At 44.3% G+C, this 26178-nt stretch overlaps 4 protein-coding genes across 4 annotated transcripts; 2 read left to right on the top strand and 2 right to left on the bottom strand.

The window, feature by feature from the left end:
* Positions 1 to 852: 852 nt before the first annotated feature.
* Positions 853 to 5967, top strand: rbm22 (RNA binding motif protein 22). The gene is made up of 11 exons (XM_037461790.2): positions 853 to 974; positions 2220 to 2273; positions 2380 to 2409; positions 2526 to 2658; positions 2767 to 2867; positions 3189 to 3361; positions 3450 to 3650; positions 3811 to 3975; positions 4317 to 4405; positions 4984 to 5112; positions 5293 to 5967. Exons 1-11 carry the CDS (start codon positions 921 to 923, stop codon positions 5445 to 5447), a joined length of 1284 nt encoding a protein of 427 aa, XP_037317687.1. The 5' UTR covers positions 853 to 920; the 3' UTR covers positions 5448 to 5967.
* A 123-nt stretch (positions 5968 to 6090) lies between these two features.
* LOC119211131 (myozenin-2-like) lies at positions 6091 to 10158 on the bottom strand. Its single transcript, XM_037461791.2, has 6 exons — positions 9952 to 10158; positions 9457 to 9562; positions 8463 to 8626; positions 7873 to 8026; positions 7222 to 7405; positions 6091 to 6527 (listed from the first exon to the last, which is right to left on the bottom strand). The coding sequence occupies exons 2-6, from the start codon at positions 9554 to 9556 to the stop codon at positions 6344 to 6346; spliced, it is 786 nt and encodes a 261-aa protein (XP_037317688.2). The 5' UTR covers positions 9557 to 9562; positions 9952 to 10158; the 3' UTR covers positions 6091 to 6343.
* Positions 10159 to 11363: 1205 nt separating this feature from the next.
* On the top strand, positions 11364 to 18697 carry LOC119211127 (soluble guanylate cyclase 88E-like). The gene is made up of 19 exons (XM_037461785.2): positions 11364 to 11475; positions 11590 to 11772; positions 11944 to 12084; positions 12477 to 12616; positions 12716 to 12850; positions 13166 to 13289; positions 13382 to 13501; positions 13584 to 13668; positions 13947 to 14033; positions 14552 to 14669; positions 15217 to 15346; positions 15487 to 15633; positions 16361 to 16507; positions 16597 to 16753; positions 16837 to 16946; positions 17038 to 17127; positions 17733 to 17879; positions 17985 to 18119; positions 18233 to 18697. Exons 2-19 carry the CDS (start codon positions 11653 to 11655, stop codon positions 18383 to 18385), a joined length of 2286 nt encoding a protein of 761 aa, XP_037317682.2. The 5' UTR covers positions 11364 to 11475; positions 11590 to 11652; the 3' UTR covers positions 18386 to 18697.
* A 2892-nt stretch (positions 18698 to 21589) lies between these two features.
* On the bottom strand, positions 21590 to 25147 carry arl3l1 (ADP ribosylation factor like GTPase 3, like 1). Its single transcript, XM_037461793.2, has 6 exons — positions 24866 to 25147; positions 24019 to 24162; positions 22769 to 22885; positions 22408 to 22458; positions 22120 to 22305; positions 21590 to 21984 (listed from the first exon to the last, which is right to left on the bottom strand). Exons 1-6 carry the CDS (start codon positions 24881 to 24883, stop codon positions 21937 to 21939), a joined length of 564 nt encoding a protein of 187 aa, XP_037317690.1. The 5' UTR covers positions 24884 to 25147; the 3' UTR covers positions 21590 to 21936.
* Between the last annotated feature and the right edge of the window lie 1031 nt (positions 25148 to 26178).

The raw sequence follows: 26178 nt of genomic DNA, 5'->3' as shown, positions 1-26178 counted from the left end.
CATTAGACTCACTGCAAGACAGAGACGCTGCAACAAAGGAAACCGGCAGAGGAGGTTTTCCTTTTCATTTCCGTTCCTGAAATAGGATCACATGCTCATGTGTTAATCAATACAGCTGATGAGAACAATGCAACTGACTGTACCTTAAAGAAGCTGAATATTACTCAAACATCAACAACAGATGCAAAGTTTTGAAGTGGCCCAAAAGTACAAAGATGCTTTCTTTTTTGACCTTATGAATTGAAGCTACGCTATGAAAGATTTGCCTGCTCTTCAGGCCTGGATCTAATCCCTGTCCTTTGACTCCTTCGTACACCTCAGCCTGACCGTAAGTAAACATTATGGGCTTAATACTCATCCTATGCCACGCTAAGTGGAGTCTCACACAGCAAAGACACAGTGACCTGTACTGCAACAGGTGGATAAATAAACTGTAAGTGGCGCACAAAATTGGCTTAGGCAGCCTTCTGTCTCTGTCTTACTCAGTCACACACGCACGCTCAGTGGTGAAAAGGGTAATCACGTCCTTTACTAAATCAAAAAAGCTATTTCAAAATGTAAAAATACTTGCATTACAAAAAAGACTCCCCAAAATCAAATTTAAGTTAAAGTCCCATGAGCATTGTTGACCAAATGTAGGCATACATCACATCATATTGAGGCAATTGATCAGATATTTTTCGTAACGTTTGTGTTAGTGAGAAACTGTCGATAATAGAGTTACTTGAGTTAACCTCCGAGTGTTTTTACATTCCTAATATTTTATTTGCTTCTTATATTTTGTATTGTCTTCATGTCTGATAGTTTCTGAAATAGGGCGACACCCCAAGGTGAAACGTGGCTTTCTGCAGCGGTGCATTGTGGTCCGACACCTCTTGTGTCGTCGGTTGTTTGGGATCTTTTGGCTCACATTTTGCAAAATGGCGACGTCCCTGGGATCCAACACCTACAATAGACAGAATTGGGAAGACGCGGTACGTTAAATTGGCGTTGTGGTTTACTCTACATGGCATAATACTAAATTACAGCAATTATTAGTTAAATTCCGGGACGTAACAGGACCATTAAATCTGCCAGTCTGCCACAAATGTTCCCGGTTCGCTTAGCAGCTAGCTAGCTAGCATACTGTTAGCTAACACCAGCTAACGTTAGTGTAAGCGTGGCTGCTGCCTTCCTTACACATATCTTAAAAGCTACACTACAATATCGATTCATCGAGCATCACGGTTCCATCAGACCGACGGCTACACGCCACGGAAGATGATCGTCGAAAATTGACCCGCAAACAAGCACCTGATTTGATCATACATGTTTTGTGCTAAAGTTAGCTATCTTCGCTAATGGAGGCTAGCAGTAGCAGGCTAACTATAATATTTAAGTCAGTTCACGCTGGCTAGTTCTATTTCCATGAATTTCTGTAAATTCCTAATTTAATCCATCCCACTTACCATACTGTTATTGTCGGTGGATTTGTTAGTTCTTCGTTTACCATTTCGTTAGTTTCAACAGTTTTGTTAACGTTAGCTTAGCGAGCGTTTACCGGAAGGGACCAATCCCCTCGCCTGACAGTTCAATTTCTATTATAATGTTACGACTCGTATCCATCAGGAAAAAATATTTATTTCAAACAGTTCGAAACACCGTTTTTCATGCACAGTCGTATTTTGACCGCGTTTGATTCCAGCCTTTGTTGTGGGAAAATAATAGATTTAACCACACAATTGGCAAAATCGATGCTGTGATGGATATTGTAATATCTACCAAATCCTATTATTGTATTATTCCATTCTACATCCACTCACTGTGCAACCGTATGTATGACCCTCTTCAAAGGTCTGTTACCTTACTTAAATCGGTTTCCCCTCTGGAATCGTGGCACAACAGACTCTTTGGCCAATGTTGACACACCAGAATCTAAAGTTTGCAACTCTAGACCTGAATTGACGTTTGAGCCACATGAGCTGCTTATATTTAGGTGTTTGGCTGATGCTGTCAGTGGGGTGCATTAAGATAAGGTCATTTACTGTGGTTAGCACTTTTTATTGAAATTGCATCCTTCTACAGATGGCCAAGTAGAAGTCAGCGATTTCCATGTATCACATGGAACTTTGCAAAAAGAGAAATAATTAAATGCACTAGATTACCACAATAATATGACCTTTAAATGTATAACTGATATGGTTACTGATCTTGAATCAATTTTTTCTCTTTTCTTTCAGGATTTCCCAATTCTGTGTCAAACATGTTTAGGAGAAAACCCGTACATTCGAATGGTGAGTTCACATTACTGGACGATAATTATGCAGAGGTTCTTTTTTCTTGTGTTTAGAACCGTGTGATCAGTGTGCAGGCTCAATTTTGTTTATGCTTTTTTTATAGACCAAGGAGAAGTATGGTAAAGAATGCAAGGTATGTTTAGCATTCATTTATTAAATCTTTGTTATGCAGCACAACAAAGTTTAGAGTGAACCTGTGACACTATATTCCACAATAAAATATTTACACGTTACTACTTTTCCCATCAGATTTGTGCGCGACCATTTACTGTGTTCCGATGGTGTCCAGGGACGCGTATGCGTTTTAAGAAAACAGAGGTCTGTCAGACCTGCAGTAAAATGAAGAATGTTTGTCAGACATGTCTGCTCGATCTGGAGTTCGGTGAGTCTCTGCAACTAACCCTGTGTCACCTGTAATCGTCATTTGGGACTGTCTACATCTACAAAAATGTTGTTGGTTTTACCCTCTTGTCATCACTTTGTTTTACAGGTTTGCCTATCCAGGTCAGAGACACTGGGCTATCGGTAAAAGATGAGGTTCCTAAATCTGATGTAAACAAGGAGTACTATACTCAGAACATGGAAAGAGAGGTACAATTGCTTTCTGATGCAAACACAAATATATGTTCTGGTTAGTGTGATATAGCTTTGAAGTGGGGGTTTCCTGTTCATTTCTTTATACTCAATTTCAAGGCCCAATGTTGGTATTTTAGGAATTTTAGTCTATTACAGAATAGGAACTTTATTCTGACATCTACAAAAACTCAAGTGTGTATGAATCCTTGTTTGTTTCACAATTTAAGATTCCTTCAAAATAGGACAAAACAAGACCATCTTTAAGTATCTTAGTTGTGTACAATGTTACTTTAATTTGTTAATCTTGTGTGCTTATTTGGTCTTCTGTGTTTCTAGATAGCAAATTCTGATGGCACACGGCCAGTGGGCCAGTTGGGTAAAGCCCCGAGCTCCAGTGATATGTTGCTGAAACTGGCCCGGACCACGCCATACTACAAGAGGAACCGGCCACACATCTGCTCCTTCTGGGTGAAGGGAGAGTGTAAGAGAGGGGAGGAATGTCCCTATAGGTGAGCAGCACTTCAAAATATGAATTGTTTTATTCTTGTGGTTCAGTTATTGTAACATTTTGTCATTGTGGTTGTTCTTTTCACACAGGCACGAGAAGCCCACAGATCCAGACGATCCTCTGGCCGACCAGAACATAAAGGACCGTTACTACGGCATCAATGACCCAGTGGCGGACAAGCTGCTGAAACGGGCCTCAACAATGCCCCGCCTGGACCCGCCAGACGACAAGTCCATCTCCACCCTCTACATAGGGGGTTTGGGAGATACCGTCACTGATGGAGAGCTCAAGTAAGGATTTCTTTCCTCTTATTAAAAGACATTACAATCCCCCGAGGCCACTGAGGGTGGGGTTTACACATTTTGGGGAATATAGTACAATGTTTATTGACATGAAATGATGTTACAGATGTAAACCTTCCAGTGTTTTTGATCTGTTTTTTTATTGCAGGAGTCACTTTTACCAGTTTGGGGAGATCCGCACCATTACCGTAGTCCAAAGGCAGCAGTGTGCCTTCATCCAGTTTGCCACCCGACAAGCTGCTGAAATGGCTGCTGAAAAGTCCTTCAACAAACTGATCATTAATGGACGCAGGCTTACAGTCAAGTGGGGAAGGTGAGACTCTAATTAAGAAGGTATATGTTTATCATTAGGGTCTCCATCTCCAACTTGACCCCCAGATACACGCTCCATTTTTATGGAATCTGTATGCTAAAAAACTGTCTGCCCTTGTATTTCTTGGCATTCATGTAGCCGTACTTAATGGAGGAGCTTGGGAGGAGATGTGAAGATGTATAGTGATAATTTGCAAATACTAGACGGTGTTAGGAGAACAGGGAAACAATGGTGCAAGGCCGGGGCACCTTCTCCTTTCATTCACACCATTCATTGGTGTCAAACGGAGTAAGTGAGGGGATTATTATTTACAGTACAACTTGTATTGTTTCTCGTTTTAGGTCTCAGGCAGCAAGAGGGAAGGAGGGCATCAAAGATGGCGTCAGTGAGATGGGCACCAGACTTGACCCTGTACCTGGATTGCCTGGTGGTAAGTCTGCAAACACGAGGAGGATTGGCCTTGGTGTGTGTACTTGTAGTGATGTAGCCTTATGATTTGTTCATACTAAGCGCAAAGTCAATAATGCAAATATCACAACTATTATCTGCAAAATAATGGCATCCGTATGCCATTATTTTGGCATCCCCTTTTCGCCGTTTATGGCAATGAAAAGATTTCATTTTTATTTTGGATTCATACATCTAATTTACCAGTCGACATGTGGCTTAATTGCGTGAATTCACCCCAAAGAAATCCACGGAGCACCTCCGCAGGATGTTAGACGCTGGCAGGACAGCGGTTTAGACTTTTGGAATCAACGGCTGCGTTGATACCAGCTTTCATGGAGATAAGCCACGCCTCCTTTCCAGCACACAAATAAACACAAATGGTCCAGCAAGTAGCGCTTCGTGTTTGGTGTGAAGGCACCTTCTATTGATGTCATTTCAGGTAGTCTCCAATGTCAACATAGTCATACACACTAGGTAATGATTGATAGTGGACATAAAGGGAGCTGAAATGTATTACTTTGGCATTTACTTTCTTTAATTCTTTTCTCTCTGCTGTAGCTCTTCCTCCACCACCATCTTTGGATGAAGAAGCTCCTGCAAACTACTTTAATCTGGAGCCTGGCACCTCTCCATCAGTCATCAACATTACTCTGCCCCCACCTCCTGGCATCAACCCGCCTCCTCCAGGTAAAGGCCAAACTAAGATCATATTAATCCCATCAACTTTATACTTGGCATTGTATAATGTAAGTAATGCTGATCTGTTTTACACATTTTATATTTGTGTAGCTACTTAAGGATGTATTTATCTCGTGGCGTACTTTTCTTTTTCTGTCAACGCTAAATTCCTTTTCATTTGCTCAAAAGGTTTTGGCCCGCCAATGTTCCACCCCATGGCTCATATGGCTCCACCAATGCCCCCTCCAATGAGCATGAGGCCACCTGGTCAAATCCACTACCCCTCCCAGGACCCTCAGCGCATGGGGGCCCATGCTGCACACGGCTCTCGTCACGGTGAATGACGTGTGAAGCTCTACTGCGATTAGGTCTCATTGTTCTCCTTTCATCAGACCAATTCAATTCATATGGTCTCAGTGGACCTGAAACCTGCAGCCTACTTCTTTCTGGATAACAGTGATTTATTATGCCACCTGCAATGCTGTGAAGGAAATAAACCAGCACCATCTCTGTGTCGAGAGACGACAACTAGGAAATCACAAGATGACTTTATGACTAGTTGCAGTTAAAATGTGGCTTCGGCAGACTTGAGAGTACCAGCTGATGTGATCGGAGCCATATTGTTTTAAAGGACTCCTGTGGCTTGAGCGTTGTACAGATAGAAATGCATACTGTCAGTTAAACTTGTATTTGTCATACTGTGCAAAATGGGTAAGAATCCTGAGCAGCATTTTTTTAAACTTTCAGTTACTTTTTTATTTTATTTGACACAATCGTATATCACATAGCATAATTACTTAGTTTAATGTAAGGATTTCTTTCAATGTTCTTTTCGTGTGTCATTAAAATGACTAAATTTCGTCATTGATCTCTGCAGAGTACATCTTTATACATTTTGTTACGATGTTTCAGGGCGCGTTTATCTGGGATTTCCCTCATATTGGGAGAAAAAAGAATGTCAATGTAAGACTTATCCGATGGAGAGTCTGAGTTGGAAAAGAAGGGTGTCGGGTATTGACTGGATCTCACACAGCTACGGATAACAAACAGAAACAAAGCGGTTTAACCCCAGACGGCGTTGTGTTGGACTCCACGGTGCTAGTGAAGGGTTTGAGTTTACCTCATCTGTCCAAACCTCTTAAGCCGTAGAAAACCACGTCAAACATGCAGCCGTGTGTTTCTTGGCCTCCTGCTTCGTTGGAGGAGGTCATCGCTTCAGTCTTTAGCTGATCAGCCCCTTTCATAGTTCATTGGATTCAGGGCTGTAACCAATGCCCCACCCCCTTGGCGCTCTGTTGAAGTTGGGCCGTCGACACATGCGGTCCAGAGTGATGCGGGGCAGGTTTTGGGATTCCACTGCATCAAAGCCAATCACTGGGATCCCCCTCTGGCTGGCTGTGGCTCCGCTGAATGGCAGCGCCGATCTAAAAACACAGGCAGGTTGTTACTGAGCAGACTCGATGCATTGTGGTTCTGTCTTTGCAGAATATGACCCGAGGTATCTCATTGCTGGGGGGGGCTTTTAAGTGCTAAATGCTTCCCAGATTGGTCATCGCTTTATTTTAATTTTAAATGGGTGCGTGAAACTCACTAACTTTTTTTATAGCTGTCTAGGTTCCGAGTTTAGATTTAATTAAGGCGTTACAATGCCATAATTATTTAATGGTCATAAACCAATTCCGTTCAAGCTGTCTGGCAGGAGACTGATTGACAGCTTTAATACAATCACGTCTGAGTTTGTCTTTCATACGTTGTCCATCTGGCGAAGCTTAACCTTTTGTGATGCCATGCGACCCCTCGTGTGACGCAATTCCTTGTGTGCTGCGAGGAAATTGATTCCCTTTCGTGCGTAATTTGTCTTGGGGGATGGGGGGGGGTGTTAAAAGCTAGCGTCCCCCAAGTGGATCATCTTCCTAGAGCTGGAGTTCAAAATAGCCGTCGTGCAACCCCAGTCCAAGGAGGTGCACGCCAGATGCTCATTTCCAACGTGTGGAAACGTGGCGTGGAGCCCAGGGAAGCGGAGATTGTGATTCTGTGGTCACGTCATTCGGGGGTCTATTTAAAGACGGGCGGCCTTTGCTTCCAACGAAGTGAGCAGATGCAGACGGGCAGATTTACCTGTTGAAGCACCTGTAGTTGGAAGGTTGTCGTGTCTGTGGGAGCTGGGGCAGCTGGGTATTTATGGCGTCCAGGAGCTCTACGTTGTCCCCCAGAGCTCTGCTCCACGGGGAGCGGTAGGATTTGGGAGTGACTGTTGTGTTGAACTTCTCGTGAGGAACGTTCTTCAGGGGACCCGAATATCCTGACAGAATCAAGTTGAATGTCATAAATTAAATGACAACTATTTTTAAAGTTAATGCTTTATACTTTTTATTTTGAGGTTTCTCTCCGTTTAAATTCAATCCAAGCTTCATAAGTAAATGGATAGTCTTTTATTCCTGTAAAACTAATGACAAAACCCCATTAGATCACTTTAATAAAAAGCAAGCACAAACCGATCTAATGTTCATCTAAATCTCTTGATGCTGCTCCTGTCAACAACAGAACCGACAGCAATTAGATCTCAGCGTGAGCCCCCAATAATAAACAGAGCGTAGCTCGCTGTCATTGATATCGTAAGCAGCCCCTTCTGTTAGCACCAATGCACGACAGCACTTATTCCTGCAAAGTGCCGTCTCTCCTGGCACGTAGTTACAAATCGAATCACTTTGCTTCAACACATTCCTGTATGAGAAGTGAACTCGTCCATGCGTTGATCGTTCATTTTACCTGGAGCGAGGACATCTGGACTGCCCTTCTTTGCTACAGTCTTCTGAAGGTTCATGGCCAGGCTGTGCTTACCAGGGACGGAGAAAGCCTGGTTCTCTTTCCCCCCCTGCGGCTCAGTGAAGATCTGCGGGGGAGGGTTGGCCTCTGGATGGACCTGGGAAGTCAACACAGATCTGTGTTCCAGTAGGTTTGTCACGTACACCAAAAGAATGCATGATGAAAATAAAGAAATACATGTCATTATTCAAATGTTTTTTGCAGATTTTAGGTGGAGCAAAATGTAAAAGATGATTATGGCCTCTGATTTTTCAACTGACAAAACTGGTTCAAAGTGATTTTGACTGATAAGCAAAGAGAATGAAGAAATTGTTTGTGCTTGTCATCTATATTTATAGAATGCTACAAATGAAAATGCCCAACTCCACATAATAGTGTATCACCGTTTTGTTGTGGAAAGAGCTCACTCAAAAATGCCATTTAGAATTGACGGTGTGCATTTGCATGAGAAGTCTTGATTATGTGGATGTTTTTGTGTGAGTGGTACTTTTAGGTAAAAACCCTGAGCTATGTGCCTCCTGTGGGTTCCTTACAGTGCTGCTGTTGTAGGCGTCGTTAGCCATATTCTCCAGCGTGAACCTCTCCACCCTCTTCTGTCTCTCCTGAAACATGCGAGAGCCTCGATTAGATGGAAGGTTGAGCTCCTCCATCATCACGTCCCTTGGGACGCTGATCTTCTTCCCGAGGCTCGGACCCTCTGGCACAACACCACGGACAAATGGAGGGGCTTTAATAAGTCATTACATATAATATCCTTTTTGCATTTTCAAAATGGCAGGGTTAGAGTAGTGAAATCTGTGTTCTTAAGCGGTGTGGCATCGGACCAGCTGGTTTTAACCATGAATAAATGCATCAGGACATTTAGTTGTTAGTGCAAAGACATTCTATCTGTGATAACAGCAACTTCCAGGCATTTGGAAAGCAAAGGGGGAAAAAAACAAACTGGTAAGGACCTGCGGCAAATCATAATGTCTCCTCTGATCTTGTTTCTGACTAAACAGCTGAGGGGGACTGAATTTTAAAAAGAAACGTGTGTAGCATCATTAAGTCGGTATCCACACTCAGGGTCTCTTCTCGTATACCGGAGTGTCTGAAATAGCCTCGAGATGATGTCGAAGAGTGCGCAGTGTTTGTTGTGGTCCAGGGTTGCACGGGTAACATGGCATAAAAATAAAGATCTGCGGATGAAAGGCTCACGGTAAAGAGAAGATGGCCTTCTTTCTCCCACATGCAATTTTCAGGGGGAAGTCTAGGCACGCTGCACCCTCGAGGAGCTGCCTCTGATCGGCCTGCGTGAAATTCAGCGGTGGCCGTCGCACCCTGCTGACTTTAGGGGACTTGGTCTCAAACCTAGCTGGAGGAAACTAACGGAGACTAAACTTCTCTGCATGAACGTTTGGAGTTTGGAGATGTGCATGTAGAGGCATGGTACGTGAGCCCACACGTGGCTCATGTGAAGGCCTCTGCTTGTAAACGTAGAATTGAATCTGATGTCAAATCAACGCACATCATGGATCCGTCACTTACCTCCCCTGGCCTCCTTACACAGGGCCTTAGCCTGCAAGATCCTCTGCTTAGTCATGTCATCCAAGCCTGGCTGCATCATCATCATCATCATCATCATCATCTTGCTCTGATGGACATGGGAATCATTTTGTTATCACTGCTTGTAAAGTTAAGGAAAAAACACATTTCTATATAAAAAAGTATATTTAAGGGAACGACTGAATGTCATGTACTTCACCTTTAAGGGACCTGACGATGCCTTAACTGTTATGTGAATTAAGTTTTAGAGTTAAAATTCATGTCTGCCACTTGGTCTGATTTTCTTTTTCCTTTGCGTTATTTCTAATGATGAACCAGTAAATTCAAAGCTCCCAATTTAAAGCTGTCTCAGCCGTCCGTCCAGAGTCATTGAAATCCATCTACAGTTCACTAATGGACCTCAAAGCTTCCACACTTTGTATTTACACTATGATCAAGGGCGGATACACGCCGCGTCCCCCCCCCCCCGACCCTTACCTGTGTCTCCTGTACGTGGGGTGCTGAGGCTGAAGTCTGGGGGGGTTTATCCCGTACTGAGGGCTGGGATGCCTCCACGCTCCACTCGGACTCCTCAGCACACAAGGAGCAGGGGCTATAAACCCATCCCGGGAGGCCTCGGGTGCTTACCTCACTGGCTTATTTTAGCAGAGGGATATGAGAGTGAGGATGGATAGAGGGAGTGTTTAGAAGGCCTATAAAGGGCGATTAAGGGGAAGGCGCATGCATAAACATTTACATCCAGACCACAAGCTTCTTTTGATATGATAAAAATCTGATCCCCTGTGTGTGTGTGTGTGTGTGTGTGTGTGTGTGTGTGGGGGGGGGGGGGGGGGTAACAGCTGGTGTCCAGACAGTGACACTGAGCACTCAGAGGGGCCAAGAGTCCAAGCTCTCAGGCGTAAACATAGACACACAAACACAAAGTCTATGTCCCCCTGCTGCTCCACAAACACTTTGCTTTGCAAGTTGCTTTCAACCACAACGCCATGTGTTTTCCACGCAGTTTTACAAGCACTGCTGTAAAATTGAAGAGGTCACCGAGATCAGACGACGTGGTTCAGTTTAGCAGTTTAGTGTTGAAATTGAACCTCTGATGCCCTTTTCCTTCACACTGCTGACAGTTTTAGGCATTCTACATACAACAGTGTAAAATATGATAATAAATAACTCTGTGTGTCTGCTATTTTGTCATTTTTATTTTTAAGAGTTGTGAATATTAAATGAAGATGAAAGAGATGCCCTTTAAGTTTAAATTTAGTTGGCCTTTATTAAGTCAGGTTAGTTTTTATTGAGCCATCACAAATTGATGTATTGAGCTCAGCAGGAGCCCGAAGGAAAAAAAAACATTTTCCTTATACCTACTGAGATTGGATATTGATTTTTCCAGCTACACCATCCACAGCACCACCACGACCCCCCCAGTGGGGAGCCTCTCGGCATCCGAAAGAAAATGTGGAGTCATCCTGAGTCACAGAACGAAACCTCCAAATACACAATAGAAGTTGAAAGGTTTCTGCCCATTAAATGTTTATTGGAGACTGGCTCAGTTTAAAAAAAAGCGTATTTGATTCATAAAAACAAACTCCAGGAGTCGAAAAGCTTTTGTGTGGCGCGTTATCCAACTGAGCTTTAGTGTTTACTATCGACCCGTCCCCTCCATTTCATTCCTAACCTATATTTCTTATTGCAGTCCATCACCAATGAGGATTTTTATGACAGGTGTCGCGATTTGCTTAAAAAGGACAATAACAAGTTCACTAACACGGGCCAAGTTCTTGTGACTCGTGTCACCTGGGTCTGAGAGGTGCAGTGTGTTCATGTCACGCAGAGAGAGGAGCAAAGCCACCAGGCGCTGACAGCCGACAAAAGAGACCCATTCAGACTCAAGGGCCTGTGTGATTACGACACCTTTAAGACCGTTGGCCCTGTTGGCCTTCAGATGAAACCTGCGCTAGATAGCTTGTGGGAAGGACAGGAGGGAGGAAGTTCAAAACTCGACAGGTAGTGTTGATACGCAAAAGTGCCCCGCACATAGCTTTTTTAGCTTCATGGAGGAACGCGTTGATATTCATGCCGCAGCACCGATCATTCTGAACCTTTCCCACTCGCTTGCAGGAGCCTTTGGGAGGGCTGTTGGAAGTCAATCCGTCGGTTTGAGCGCCAATCCAAAGAGGCGCAATGTACGGGCTGCTGTGTGAGAGTCTTCACGACTTCATCAAAGAGTCGTACGGGGACGACGTGTGGAAGCTGGTCAGAGAAAGAGCAGATGTCAGGTTACACTCTTTTGTCACCCACCAGGTACGTTCTCCCAGAGGAATAACGAAATACTGCGTAGTCAAATCTGTTTGAGAGGCGGGCCCGCTGCATCCAAGTCAATCTGACTTCAGCTTTTGTCACTTTGTCTGAGCTTCATAGTCCTGGTGGCAAGAGAAGTACTAAATGTGTGTATATATGTGTGTGTGTCCTCAGGTGTATAGTGAGAGTGTGATTCCCCGTATAGCGAAGGCTGCCAGTGGAGTGACAGGCACGCCCTACAACGAGCTGATGAACTCCTGGGGTGTCTACTTCCTGGGCTTTGTTGGGAAGTACGGCTATGACAGGATCCTCAAGGTGAAAGAAAATACTCAGACTCAAGCTGTCTGTTGTTAGATGTGTGAGAATAGTACTAGCGAGCCAGTGCGCTGTGGGTCCTTGAAACAGCTATTGTGTCACTGAAAGATTTTTCTTAGTCTCTCATATATCATATTGTGTCTTATTATTGAATAAGGATGTAACTGATGTACAAATCGGTTAAGAATCGTTCAAATCTCAGCAGCCAAGAGCCAGATTTCCTGATTTGATTAAAGTTTAAAAAGCGCTCATCCTTTTGTCCCAAGACACAAGCCAAAATAACCCTGATGGTGTTTAATTAGTGCAGTTTACCTTTAAAAGTATAATTAAACAAGGTATAGCAAACTCTTCAAAAACACAACTCCACCCTCACCATCTGTCTCCACCTTCAGGTGCTGGGCCGCCATGTTCGTGACTTTGTCAATGGCCTGGACAATCTCCACGAGTACCTGCGCTTCAGCTACCCAAAGGTGCAGCCTCCGACCTTCTTCTGCCAGGAGGAGTCGGCCACCGGAGTCACCCTCCACTACAGGTCCAGGCCGGGAGAAGGAGGGCCATGCATAGACCATCAAAACCGTGCCATTCATTTCTCTCGGACTCATATCGAATTGTCTCTCTGCGCCACCGGCAGGAGCAAGCGCAAAGGCTACCTGCACTACGCCATGGGTCAGCTGAGGCAGATGGGGAAGCAGTTCTACGACACCGACATCCATGTGGAGGTGCTGTCTGAGCAGATGGTCGGAGACTACTCCCATGTCACCATGAGGTACACACATACCCACACACACACACACATACAAAACTGTTAACTAAGGTACATTTATTCAAGAGTATATAAGTGCAGGTCTGAAGTAGTAGAAGTATTTCCATCTCATGTCCTACTTTTCACAAAACCAAACATGAATGAATCTCATAATGAGAGATCTATAATAATATCAATGCAGAATAAAAATACAATTTCCTGATAATGCTTGTTTACTTCTGTGAGCGAAATATTTTGTACCGTGTTGTGTTGGAACATTAATTAAAGTAAAATAACTTATCCCACTGCAGTTTATATGACTCGTGTGTGTTTGTGCAGGCTGAACTTTGACAACTCAGCCTATCGTTACATCATGAAGGAGGATGAGGAAGAGCAGGAAATCTTGCCCATTACCTCCGACTTCTTCTTTGAGGTCTTCCCCTTTAACATTGTCTTCAGACAGGTAATCCTATTGAGCAACATCCGTGACCCGACCTACCGAATGAGATGAAGCCTTAAATGAATAATGGTCACTGCAATGGTTGGACTCTTTAGGACATGGTGGTGCATAACGTGGGCTCGGGCCTGGCCACTGTCTTCCCTGATCTGGATGGAAAGAAGATCAATGATGCTTTCTTGCTGGCTCGCCCCCTAGTGGAGTTATCCTGGAGCATGGTAAGACATCCCGCTTTGAACATAATAATAAAAATATTAATAATAATAATAACATAATACTGTCTCTGAAATCCGTTTACAGATCATCTCCCACCCCAACAACCTGTTTGAGATCATGTCCAAGGAGCCTGTGAAAAGAGAGAGGAACCTTCACAACCGAATCCAGAGTAAGAAGCAGGGTTGGTTCTGGTGGGCCTGGACTGAAATGTCGACACATGCAAGAGACTGAATTTCAGTTTAGTTGATTAAAATACAACGAGCAGGTATGCAGTAAAACACTGCTAAATGGAAGTTGAGAGGTCAGAAGGTCTTGCAGTTGCATAATTGGATCTGTTTGATGCTTTGATGCAACTTAAATTGATCTAATCTGGAGGCCCTCGTTGTCATTGGCAGGGGGGAATATGAAAGTTTACTGCTCCAACAGTCTACCCCTTTTTTTCCACAGATTCTGACTATGAAAATGCCAATCGCTCTGCTGACGTAGATGTGGAGCTCATGGCTTTCCAGTCAATCATCGGAGACGATTTCAAAGGTAATACCTAACTGTTAAAAGACAAGACCTGAGAAAATAAGCTCATTGCCCTTCTTCTTGGGAGGTTGTGAGCTGATGGGACGCCACTTCAAGAAGTAGCTCTAGCCAGCAGCCAGTTAGCTAAGCTTAGCATCAGGTTAGCCTGGGTCTGCTCAAAGGCCCAAATGCAAGTGAAAAGGAGACAATTTATGAATTTATGGGTGGGGGGGCTCGCTCTTGACTGGGTCCAAATACTTCCTCAATACTTCCTCTTTTGCGTGCGGCTGCCAGGCAACCAGGAAGTCACTGTTTTTCATCTCAGAATTAGCCCAGCACAAGCGTTCATTGTCTTCGACTTAAGACAGAGTGAGGTCAGCTGAGCTTACGCTAAACCCCTGCAGGCTGCAGGTCCATACTGAACATACACATATGGGTTATGGATTTTGCGTTTCCCAAATAGTTGAATATTCTAAAGTGTAACAAAGTGTAGTCAGAATCTGCATCTGAACAATGTTGTCTCGTTGGTTGTCCTCATTCAGACGGTAACAGTGCCAACGCGATGGAGAGCTGGGGCGATGGGAGCCGTTGCCTAAAACTGAAGGGACAAATGAGATACATGCCCGAGTGGGAGTCCATCATCTTCCTGGGAACTCCTGTGTAAGGCCCGCAAACACACGCGCACATCCACAGACACGGATATCCACAAAGAAAAGCTGTGGCTGAAAAATAAAAAGCTGCAAGAGCTTAACTGAATTAGAAGGCTAGAAATAAAAGCCTGGGCAGTGAATCAAATCAGGGGCCCATTCTAACAGCACTTGTTACCATGCATGAAATGAGCTGCTAATTAGCTTGTAATCAGACAGTGCTGCTCTTGTGAGCCTAATGGAAACCCATTTGCAACTAAGAGTGTTTTCCTCGCAGTACATTACCAAAACAGCCCCCTCCTCGTCTCAAACTTTGCCAGTGAATGCCCTTATGTCTGCATTGACTAAACTCCTCAAATGTCGAATGCAACATCACACGGCTTACATTATTTATGCTCTTGGAAATTGAAAATAACTTCTCTCAGAACCATTGTCCTTTAATTGTTAGCCTTTTATATATTTTGCTATTCTTATTTCCGAATACACCGCTTTAGTCCATATATAGGTATTATCAGTGCTATGGTGTGTTTTTGTAACTGTGTGCGTGTGTGTGTGTCTAGAATGGAGAGTCTGAGTGCCATGTTCAAGACCGGCCTGTACATCAATGACCTGAGCATGCACGACTCCAGCAGAGACCTGGTGCTGGCGGGCACACAGCAGTCGGAGGAGCTGAAGAGAGCTCTCATACAGGTTCACACCGACAACGTTTGGCCTCATTTTACACGCGTGATCAGCTCGCTTGTCACTTGGAAAGTATCATCGCCTGCACTCATGAGATGAAAGAAAAAGACACAAACTTCTCTCTGTTATATTTCCCCTTTTGAACACAGGAGCAAAAGAAATCCAGTAAGCTAGAGGAGAGCATGAAGATGTTGGACTATGAGATGAAGAAGACGGATGACCTCCTGTACAGAATGATTCCCAAGCCGGTGGCAAAGAGGCTGCGCAAAGGAGAGCCGGCTGTGAACACTTGTGAGGTCTGGATCATAGCTACCATACACACATATATATATATACATTCTGAATAGAGTTAGATATAGATATAGAATAGATATAGTTTGACACACAGAAGCAACCTTTTCAGTCTTTGCTGCTTTCTGAAACACCCATTTTAAATTGTGGAAAATTGGATGAGGAGATTGATACCGCTCGTAGCCGTCCAGTGAATGTGAAGAACATCTGGTGGTGAGATCGGTTTAGAGACTGGAAACAGAGGGGAACAGCGAGCCCGGCTCTGGAGCAAAGGCCACGTGGAGCTAAAAAGGTGCCAGGCTACTTGTTTACAGGATGAACCGTTTCCAGTGTTTTTCTTTTTTTTAACCAAGCCAAAGTGCTTCACACTGGCTCCTACAGATAAAAGAGACAAATACAGACATGCCAGTCTTTTTAAGTAACTCATGTGCACTGAAAAAGCAAACATTGACTCAATGATTAAAGGGTTTATTTTTGCATCCATGACTCATCTGGTATTCAGGTTTTTTCCGTTGCTTAGTGTAGATAGTGAGTGATACTTGAACACTCACTTTCACAAAGCGTTTTACTTTTTGAGACTTTCTGCTATGGGAACATTCAGGAAAATCAATAGTGACCTCTTGATGCATCACAGTGCAGATATGACATTTGGCCTGTGAAGGAATGACTCACCCGTGTGTGTTTGTGCACTGTATCAACATGCCCATCAGCATCTTGTTTTTTCTCACCCAGGTGTTTCCAGATGTGACCATTCTTTTCAGCGACGTCGTGGGATTCACACGCATCTGCAGCCACATCACTCCGATGCAGGTGGTCTCCATGCTGAACACCATGTACACGCTGTTTGACACGCTCAGCGAGAAGCACCGCGTCTTCAAGGTCTGTGCGTCGATCCCCCTTTGTCTTCCATAGGTCCACGTTCTCTACATGTGCTGCTGTATGAGAGCTGTTGCTCCTCCCATTTGCAGGTGGAGACCATCGGAGATGCCTACATGGTGGTAGCCGGGGCTCCGGAGAAGACAAAGTATCACGCGCACAACATCTGTGACATGGCCCTGGACATGGTGCGCTCCATAGATCACCTGAAAGACCCTTCTAACGGAAACCACATACAGATTCGTGTCGGTGCGTAGGACACGGGAAGACTTTGTGTGAGTGGCCGCGTCCGTCCCTTGATTGAGTGAAGGAACATGTTGTTCTGGCTGCAGGGATCCACTCTGGGATGGTTGTGGCAGGTGTGGTGGGACATAAAATGCCACGTTACGGACTGCACGGGGACACGGTCCATACTGCATCAGCCATGGAGAGCAATGGAAAGGTCAGCTTGCTAAGTCCGTCGCTATGACGACTCAAGAAAGAGCGCTCTGTGCTTTTGTTGTAACTGCCCGGCCTTCCTTCATCTGATTCAGGAAATGCACATTCAGCTCAGCAGCGCCACCTACGAGCACCTGAAAGGAAGTCACTTTATCTTTGAAAGGAGGGGCACCATCACCATCAAGGTCAGAGGTCCAAGCTGCCGCCAAAGCAGCTGCATTCACCACATGAATTATCTTCCCTAAAATGATTTGGTGTCGCTGATATGACCAACAGACTGTCAGGATGGAGCTCAGAGTGTTCTGATCCGCTCCAATTAAAGCAGTAAATTACATGCCATCTGCACAATATCATACATTAGCTATTTGAAACAGTATTGAGACTGTAATTTGCGAATTTCTTGTAAATCTTTGGACTACATTAAATGATAATAACTCCCAATCCTTTGACTCGGGGAAGTCAAACTTCATACTCAGAGCTCATAATTGTGGCTTGCTTGTTGATTAACCTTAATCTGTTGTATTACTGGGTCTGACTTTGAGGCTGCACGTTCACTGATAATTCCAGAAAAGTTACTCCCAAAGGTTTCTAAGGCAGCTGATTGCAGTTGAAAATCTCAGGAATGCAAGACCACCTCATTTTTCATCAGGGTATTCTGATTATAGGAATCTGCCAACTGTAATTTGACTCCATCTCATCAACAGTAATTGGCCCTTTGAGCACATGCCTTTGAATATTTGTGCATATACTTCCAAAGCTTATTCTAATTTTTTCTCCTTGTCCATTGCAGGGGAATGTTGAAATTGAGACCTACTGGCTGAAAGGAAAGAGGGACAAAGACGGGAATGCTCAGGCAGCGTGTCCTCAGTTTGAGACCCACACGATCAGTAAGGTCGACATTTCAAGCCCCGAGGCCAAAGGTGATAAGGAGGGAGTGGTAAGAAATCAACCAGGCCGCCCGTGGACGGTTTACTCTCTAATCGGATTCATTGCCGCCGTGATCATCACCATCATCTCTTATTCCCAGAATGTTTGCCCCCAGGGTTCCTCAATGGCGGCGGGGCAGAACGAGAATGACGTGAAATCTCTTCACTCTCATCGCAAGATGGAGATTTCAGGCCATGATCTGGAGGTGTCGCTGGCTCGGTGCCGGGTGGAGGAGATGTCTGTTCACAAGGTGAGTGGGAATTATTGCTGCCAACATTTCTGGACTTTCAATGACTCTGATTTAATTTCAACTTGTTTACTTTGTAATAGTTGATGCGATTAAATGCACGATTCCTTCCCCAGCCCCACTATAAGGAGGCCTTGCAGGACGATCTCCAACACGCTCAGCTGGAACTGGTCTCCCCCGAGTCTGACGGCGTGGACTCCGTCATTGCCTCCCCTGACAGCTCCTGCGACTCCCACTGCTCCAAGAGCACCACGTGCTCCGTGTCATGAGCCAGGCAGACGCTGGCTTTTCAACATAAATGCCAGATAGCAATGCCGGTTTCGCAGATATTTTTGGCATCCTTGTGGTGATGCATTTACAATCTCTAATAAAGTGTTGTTTGTACATGGCCTAGTCTGTAACGCTTAGACTTTCTAGTGGCCTCGCGTGGTGTTAAATCAGCATTGCTTACTTAGCTCGGACTCTACAGAAATACATCGCAGTGTTAGAGGATGTTGCATGTGTACAGACTGTAAAGCCCTCTGAGGCAAATTTGTAATTTGCGATTTTGGGCTGTACAAAATAAAATGAATTGAATTGAATTGTTAACTTCACTGTTATTCACAACATGTCTTAACACAGAGAAGTGGTCACTGCCACGTGGTCCAGCTGGACACACCAGCTCTGTAATTTCCTGTTGGTTCTGCAGCACATCGTAGATTTGCTCATTTCATGCCGTCCTCTCCTTCATCATACACGTCTGGACTCATTGTTCTATCAGTCTCGTCAAATACGCAGCCACGGCACAACGTGAGCGCTTGTCATCCTCAGTGAAAATAAAGCCAGCAGGCGGCTGTGCCGCATGTGGGTTCTGTTGTTTTTATTTGTCTTCCCACTCAAAGGCACTGGCAGTCAGCATCACATTTACATTTGCATTTGTTGAATACATTTCCCCATGGATATGTTATTATTGTGAAATACATTCTTGTGCACCTGCACCCTTACATAATTCCCTTGTGTTTTAGCTTCAAAAGGCATCCCAACTGTATTTTAGTAATTATCTATTGTGGGAAACCCATTAGCTGTTCAATCATTGATCTTGCACAGTAACAAGTCCACATGGGACTTAAAGCTACATCTCAGATTTCATGCCTTGTTGGAAGAAAGGTAAGTGGCGCTGCCACACATCGGTACATCCCACCAGAACAAAACTAGTCTCATCCTGACAGAAAGAGACAGTCGAAAATCTGTTAATCCCAAGTCAAGTGTCCCTCTCAGACAATGTTCTCCACTGGCTGGTTATCGGAGGAACTGCACCTATAGGTGGCGTCCTCGCGGTCTTGGCTGGATCCATTGGCTGTGTGTGAGTCTTTAGCGATCGGGTCGATGGAGCAATGGAAGCAGAAGGCGTAGAGGAAGGCGAACAGGAGCAGGAAGCAGACCACACTAAAGATGACCACAATCAGGATGGTGTGCCCCTGCAGGTGCACCTCATCCCACGGGAGCAGTGTGGTGGTGGTCACGGGGCCACAGGTCGTCACAGAAGCATTGAAACTGGTAGAAGGAGGCTTCATGGAGGGCAAGTGGTCGCCTTCCGGCATGATGGGAGTCCTCGGCGACAAGAATATACTCTCTGCAGCCTGGAGGGTGAAACAAAAGTCTACTTTGGTAAACCACATTCACAGACTAAAAATCACCTTGTTGAGATAAGGTCGTAATGGTTGTTCAGGAGGAGTAAATCCAGGTGTTGTCAAGAACAGACGAGAGCAACAGCGTGAGCAGTAATGACATTGCAGATTTCGGTAAAATAATTAAATAAATACATTTTAGAAACATAAATAAATCCAATTAACCAGCTGCTTTTAGGCAGGTTAATTATCTGTTACCTTGACAACCATACACAGACGTGTCTTTTGTTCATACCTGGATAGGGCGGTTGTCCAGGCTCTCTGAGCAGGCTTTCTTTTGATGAGCAGAGCTTGGGAAAATGAAAGAAATGGAGGACAAGAGAGGGGAGGCTGGAGTGAAAAAGAGAGGTGGCTGGTAGACCCCAAATGACAGGGAGGGTTGCCATGGCAACACATGGTGAGCGACCACTTACATTGAAGTGACATCACATCACTTTAGGATTAAGAATCAGTTCTATTGTGTACAAATGGAGATAATAGCAGGTGTTAACAGATTAGGTTGAAATTAGTCACTTGTGGTTTATATGTCTTACAGAAAAACATCTTTATGTAATATTGTTCTGAAGCTGTGCAATAAAAAGCTTCTGCTTGAACAAAGATGAGCTTTGGACAACAATTGGAGGAATTGGATGAGTTATTTGTAAAGAGCAGCCCTGAGATGAATCAGGCTCTCTAATACTGCCACCTGTTGGTAGAAGAAGAAGAAGAAGCCCTGAACAGCACAATGCTGCAAGCAAATCAGCTCCACACCAGCTCCTTTCATCTGGTCTCCTTCAAACAGCCATAATGATCCTTTACTACAAGTTGTAATTGGTCCCACATCCCCCGCTGGGCTCGCTCAACAGAAAAAAATGTTTTAGTACTTGCACCAAATTTGCGTTGCCATGGAGATATCCATTCATTTTAGCGTGCAAACCAGCATGCTGTTTGTGTTTTTTATAGAACCTCTAATAAATACCAGGCAAATTTATAAAAAAGGAAAAGTATTCATTAGTGTGATTTCAAGTAGGGTAGATCACAAAACAAGGCATGCCAGCTGATGTGATGTGGAGTGCTTTCAGATGGTTAATTACAGCTCCAGACAAAGGAAACAAAAAGATCCATTTAATCCAACCAAAATGGCTGAATAGAGGATTTAGCCTACACCAAGGTCAGTCTAAAGCACAACTATGTGAAAACAGGCCACAGGGCTGGTTGGGCCTTCAAGCCTGGAGGAGTTTTGAATCGCTAGCGTCCCAACAGACGTGACCCATGTGTGGGTGAAGATCTCTTTGTAATTTCAATGTTCTGCACAACCTTTGCTGCACATCTCAGAACAAAAGCTGCTCACAAAAAGTAAGACCATTTGCTTGCTACGCAATCATCCCAGAATTAACGTAAGAGACAAACATGGGAGAAAGTCTCTCTGAAGTCAATTCTCTCCCCGTGTGATTTCTTGCACTGTTTGCTCTGCTGGGCCTTGATGATTTGATATGTTGCTGTGCCATGCGAGGGGTTGCGGACGCTGCCCTCTCTCACTCGGGCTTTTCAATTTGTCTCCCTCTCACAGTACAATGCGAGTGCTTCCCTTTGTGGCAGCAGTGGATCAACGTGTAGTTTCACTCCTCTGGAAGGGTCACATTCCCGTGTTTTCTGTTTGCTGATGGTTAAAAAAAACTGTAATTTGACAATTTGTGATTTCTTCATGAAGAATATGATTACTGGTGGCGACAGACAATTAAAAAATAGAAAAATAAAATAAACGAAACAGAAATAACTAATTATTTTATTTTCAAAAATCTTAAAACACATACTTACACATACACTCACACAGCTCTTGTCTATGTATATGATAGTCCCCAACAGTCCTACACGGCTACACACTTTCTTGGTGTTTAAGAAAGTACACAGATTGACCAGACAATAATCGCTTGGGAAAAGGGGACAGAAACACTCATTTTGATTGATAGGTGCCTAACAATGTCTTTGAATTGGCAAAATATTCATAAAAATGACATAAATTGAAGAAAAAAATGATTAAAATCTTTGAGGGGAACGGGCGCGTAACAGTTGAGGTGTGTTGCTTATAAGTGAATTGACATATTTTCTTTCACCCCTTAAGTGATGCTGGGTCGCTGTCTGACTCTCGGGTCAGTGTTGTCTGGGACGCTGGTTCACTTCTTTTTATTCACAATGTTGTTGCAAATCCAGTTCATGCCATCCTGTGGGACAAATGAGAATAAGCTTCAACATCAGCCATCAAATTAAGCCAAAGAGATGGATCAAATCTTCTATGTAGCAACCGCATATATCTGCCACGGAGGTATGAATGGGTCGAGGCTGGCACTACGTCTGACCTGAACTCCCTCCCCAGACACGGCCGAGCAGGCCTGGATCTGCCACTCGCGGTCCCGGTACGTGTGCAGGTTGAGTCCCTCAGCGATCTCACTGGCTGGTGACGATGTGGCCAGATCCTGCTTATTGGCAAAGATGAGTACTGGAACACCCTTCAGATTCTCCTCGTCAATCAGCTCGGATAGCTCCTGCACACACACACACACACACACATGTCGGCAGGTTTTGGTTGTTTAGCTATGGTTTGTGTCAGAGTTTATATGTTGATGCCAAAATATCGTCCAGCTCACCAGTCCCGTCTCCTCAAAGCGCTTTTTGTCTGCACTGTCAATAACATAAATCTGAAAGGAGATACAAATGTTACAGTAAAATGAGCTGAAAAGGAAACACAACGTGTTCTTCTGGCCGCAGAATGACAAACGACAAACTTGTCATGTTCTACTTAAGAATCCTCCCATACAGTTACTACAATAGTGCTTCATTTGGGGATACATGTGATGCTTTAATGTTGTGGATGTTTATTGCTGCGTACACTTTTTGTGTCTTCTCTGGACCTCCAGATCACTTCCAACCACTACCGGGCATCCAAATACAGAAATAAATGTATCTTATGAGGAGAAAAGGGGAATTGATTTGAATCTAGTCACTCACCAACACGTCTGTGTTCTCCAGGTACTTTTTCCAGAAGGTCCTGATCTTCCTCTGTCCTCCGATGTCCCAAACATTGAGTTTCATGCCGTGAGAGGCGACACTTTTTACGTTGAAGCCCTGAAGTGAAAACACGAAGCTGGAGTTACTGCACCTGCAAATCACTGCCTTCCATTCAACACGATTCCAGTGAGCAGCACCTGTGGCGGTGACCCCCGCCGTGACCCCGAGGTGAAATGAATCTGTGTTATTGAGTGTGACGTATCATGTGATCTATACGCTCTGATGAGGAGGTGCTCATATGATTAATCCGCCGCTGTTTTTCATAACGCTGCACCTCGCCGAGGTTGTATAACAACTTTATCCCGAGGGCTAACTGAGGATAAGACTGGAAGGATCAAGTGTGGTGTGTGTGTGTGTGTGTGTGTGTGTGTGTGTGTTTATGTGTCAAGTCTGGTTAAGCTTTGTGGTGACTTGTCATGCTGGACAGCATCCTCGCTGCCCATCGGGGCTGATGAGCCGCCACACTCGCCCGGGACCTGGCAGGACATCTGCTCTATGTCTTGTGAGTCATGCAAGGGAATTAGATAATCATTAGATAATCACATCACTGCAGGGTGATAAAAGAACAGCTCTATAATGTTAGGACGCTCTGCGAAAATGTGTTGAGAGGATGCAGAACAGGAAGCTCGTTTCCTGCAGAAAGGGAATTTAAGGTACTATTTAATGGGGTGGAAATCCTGAAATAATGAAGTGTTGGTGGTCGAAGCGTTGGTGCTGTATGACCACTCGTTTCGTTTCACAGCGTGTCAAGCAAAGGTCATCCGATTCCCATTACTTTCAGTGACAATATGCGATGGTCCAGCTGGTCTCACAAGATGAGATGAAATCCCCCTGCCTTATATAATATAGGGCTAAAGTGCCAATAAAATAAAAAAGGTCATTGATGAAAGAGAAGACCTCCATTTGTATCACTGTTTCTGCACAAGGATTCAGACAGATTGATCTTTAGAGGGGAAACATGGAGACCATTTTTCTGGCAGACGCATCCTGTTCATCTGAAATACACTGACGTGATGCTGTTAAAAAGGGGCTCAGCTGAGATGATTTAATTTAAACCAAGGGCACAACAAAACGATCTGCAAGCATCAGTCAGTGGTGCGTCTTGATTTATAATGCCGTACAGTAAGAGACTTAACTTAAGGTCACGATGTGTGTGTGTGTGTGTGTGTGTGTGTTTAAGCACGTCTTACCTGCGTCGGTGTGATGGTGTTCACATCCTCAGAGGCGAGGCTCTTCAGCAGGGTGGTCTTACCTGCGTTGTCCAACCCCAGCAGCACTATTCTGACCTCCTGACCTGTGGATCCCTTCAGTTTCTCGATGACAGAGAGTAAGCCCTGCAAGGGTGGGAGGGGGGGGGCATATGGTTTTGGTTTAATACAAAGGCATGAAAACCTGAATATCATATGTGACAAGATGCTTCTTAAGAGTCTGGAACATCCTGCACAATATGACTTTTCAGACATGCTGTAAACCTGCAAACTGACCCCACTGACCTCTTTCCAATTTGAGGTTAAAGCACCTCTTACAGCACTGTTTACCACTGTATGCCTTCTACTACATCCAGTTCCTGTTTCTGGATCCTGGTCTTCCTTCCTGTGTAGCTCGCACAACCTTTTCTGTGAGAGTGCGTCTTTTTCTTTGTTTGGAAAAGCTCTGGTGTCGATTAGAGCTCCATTCATTTGATGGTGGACTATTTAATGGGATTAGTCTGTAATGTTGTGCAATCATAGGATGTCACGGACAAAAGAGGTGGATATTGAAGCTTTAAATATTTTTGATTGAGGGGAGAGATACTGTGGTGTATGTATCTTTGGATGTAGATCAAAGAACATTAGAGGTTCCCTTTAGATGAACAGTATAATGACGGCAATATAGAACAAGCTGAGCAATTTAGATAATCCACCTGACACAGCAAAGCTGCACCCAAACAACCTCAAGTCATCTAAAACAGTTTTCTCATCGTGCTTTTGGAGTCCGCCTGTTAATAATTCCCAGTGTGGTTTTTCAAATCCTGTTCCTGAAAATCAGGTCACTTACCTTTTGAGCTTCTCCCATGGTGACGTTTACTGTTGCTTGGCTGTAGGGCTGCAGCTACATTCTCCAGTGAAGCTGTCCAGGTCACTGAGGTTAACGATCCTGTCTCTTTTCCCCCCTTTATGCTGTAAACTTGAGTGGAATAAGTGCGACGTGTGTACGTGATAGATACGTCTACCTGGGCGTCAATTGCTCCTCACCGAGCGCGGGGGAGGGTGGATGGGACTTGGATTAGGAGGCCAGAATTAGCCCTTGTCGTCTATGCAAAAGGCCACCCCCCCTTCTCCCTCTCGCCTCCCTCTTCTTCCGTCTATCCCTCCACCGCCACTTTGCAGTGGCTTTACCTGGATTATCCCTCAGCCACCTGCTATATGAGGAAACCCAATAAACAAACACTCCCTCTTGACACACCCACACGATATTATGAGGAGGAAAAGAGGAGAGAAAAAATCTTTCCATATGGCTGAGAGGGAAACACAGACAAACACAGGTATTAACTTCAACAGACTGTATCATGCGGTTTGACAATGGGAATTTATTATTTCTTTGTTCATTCAACTCTCGAATCCCAAATCTGTCCCTCTCCTGCAAAGGAGTGGATATTCTTATCCTCCCCCATATATCCATGCTCGGTGTGGGTCGTCCGTAGTGGTGGTTCCTGTGAGTAGCGCGCTCGTGAGGATTAGTTTGAGCATGAATGCGCTGCGTCCGGATTAAAACGCTTCTAGACTCTTTTCCTCAATCGAACAGGCTTTTATGGTTAAATGCTGCGCTAAGCAAACACCCTAATGGAAATGACTCTACGCAGCTTGTAACCTCAATTTCATCTATCACATCACTCTAGCTCAAGAAAGTTTAATATCAAAATCAAACAGAAACAATATCACAAAATCAAGACGGGCATTTTTGAAGGTAGAGATGGTCCTTCTTCAGGTGTGAATGAAGCTGGGGGCGCCATTCTGCCGCAATTCCCTCTGCTGCCTCCTCTCTCTGTGTTTAGCTGCAGAGCCCAAAAGGGGAGGAGTCAGACTTTATACCATGCAAACATTTATGAGCAAGATAATATGTCTCAATAACCAATTATTCCTACTAGCACCCTTAAAGCTGTTTTTTTGGTTAACATGTACACACAGAAAGCAAGTTTGTTGTTGCTCTCTACAGAACATCACAATGAAATGTGGACAGTGAGTAAAGTACACAAAAGTAGTAAATAGGGAAAGATTTGGACGTCTGTCTCATACCACAAACCACATGAACTATTGTCTTTACCTGCGTCTCTTTTCAGCTTGTACTTCATAGCCAGCCCGATTATCAAG

Source organism: Pungitius pungitius, chromosome 2 (genome assembly GCF_949316345.1).
Source record: "Pungitius pungitius chromosome 2, fPunPun2.1, whole genome shotgun sequence".
Classification (NCBI taxonomy): domain Eukaryota; kingdom Metazoa; phylum Chordata; class Actinopteri; order Perciformes; family Gasterosteidae; genus Pungitius; species Pungitius pungitius.
Note: the sequence above shows the minus strand (reverse complement) of the source record. Positions and strands in the feature narration are given on the sequence as shown.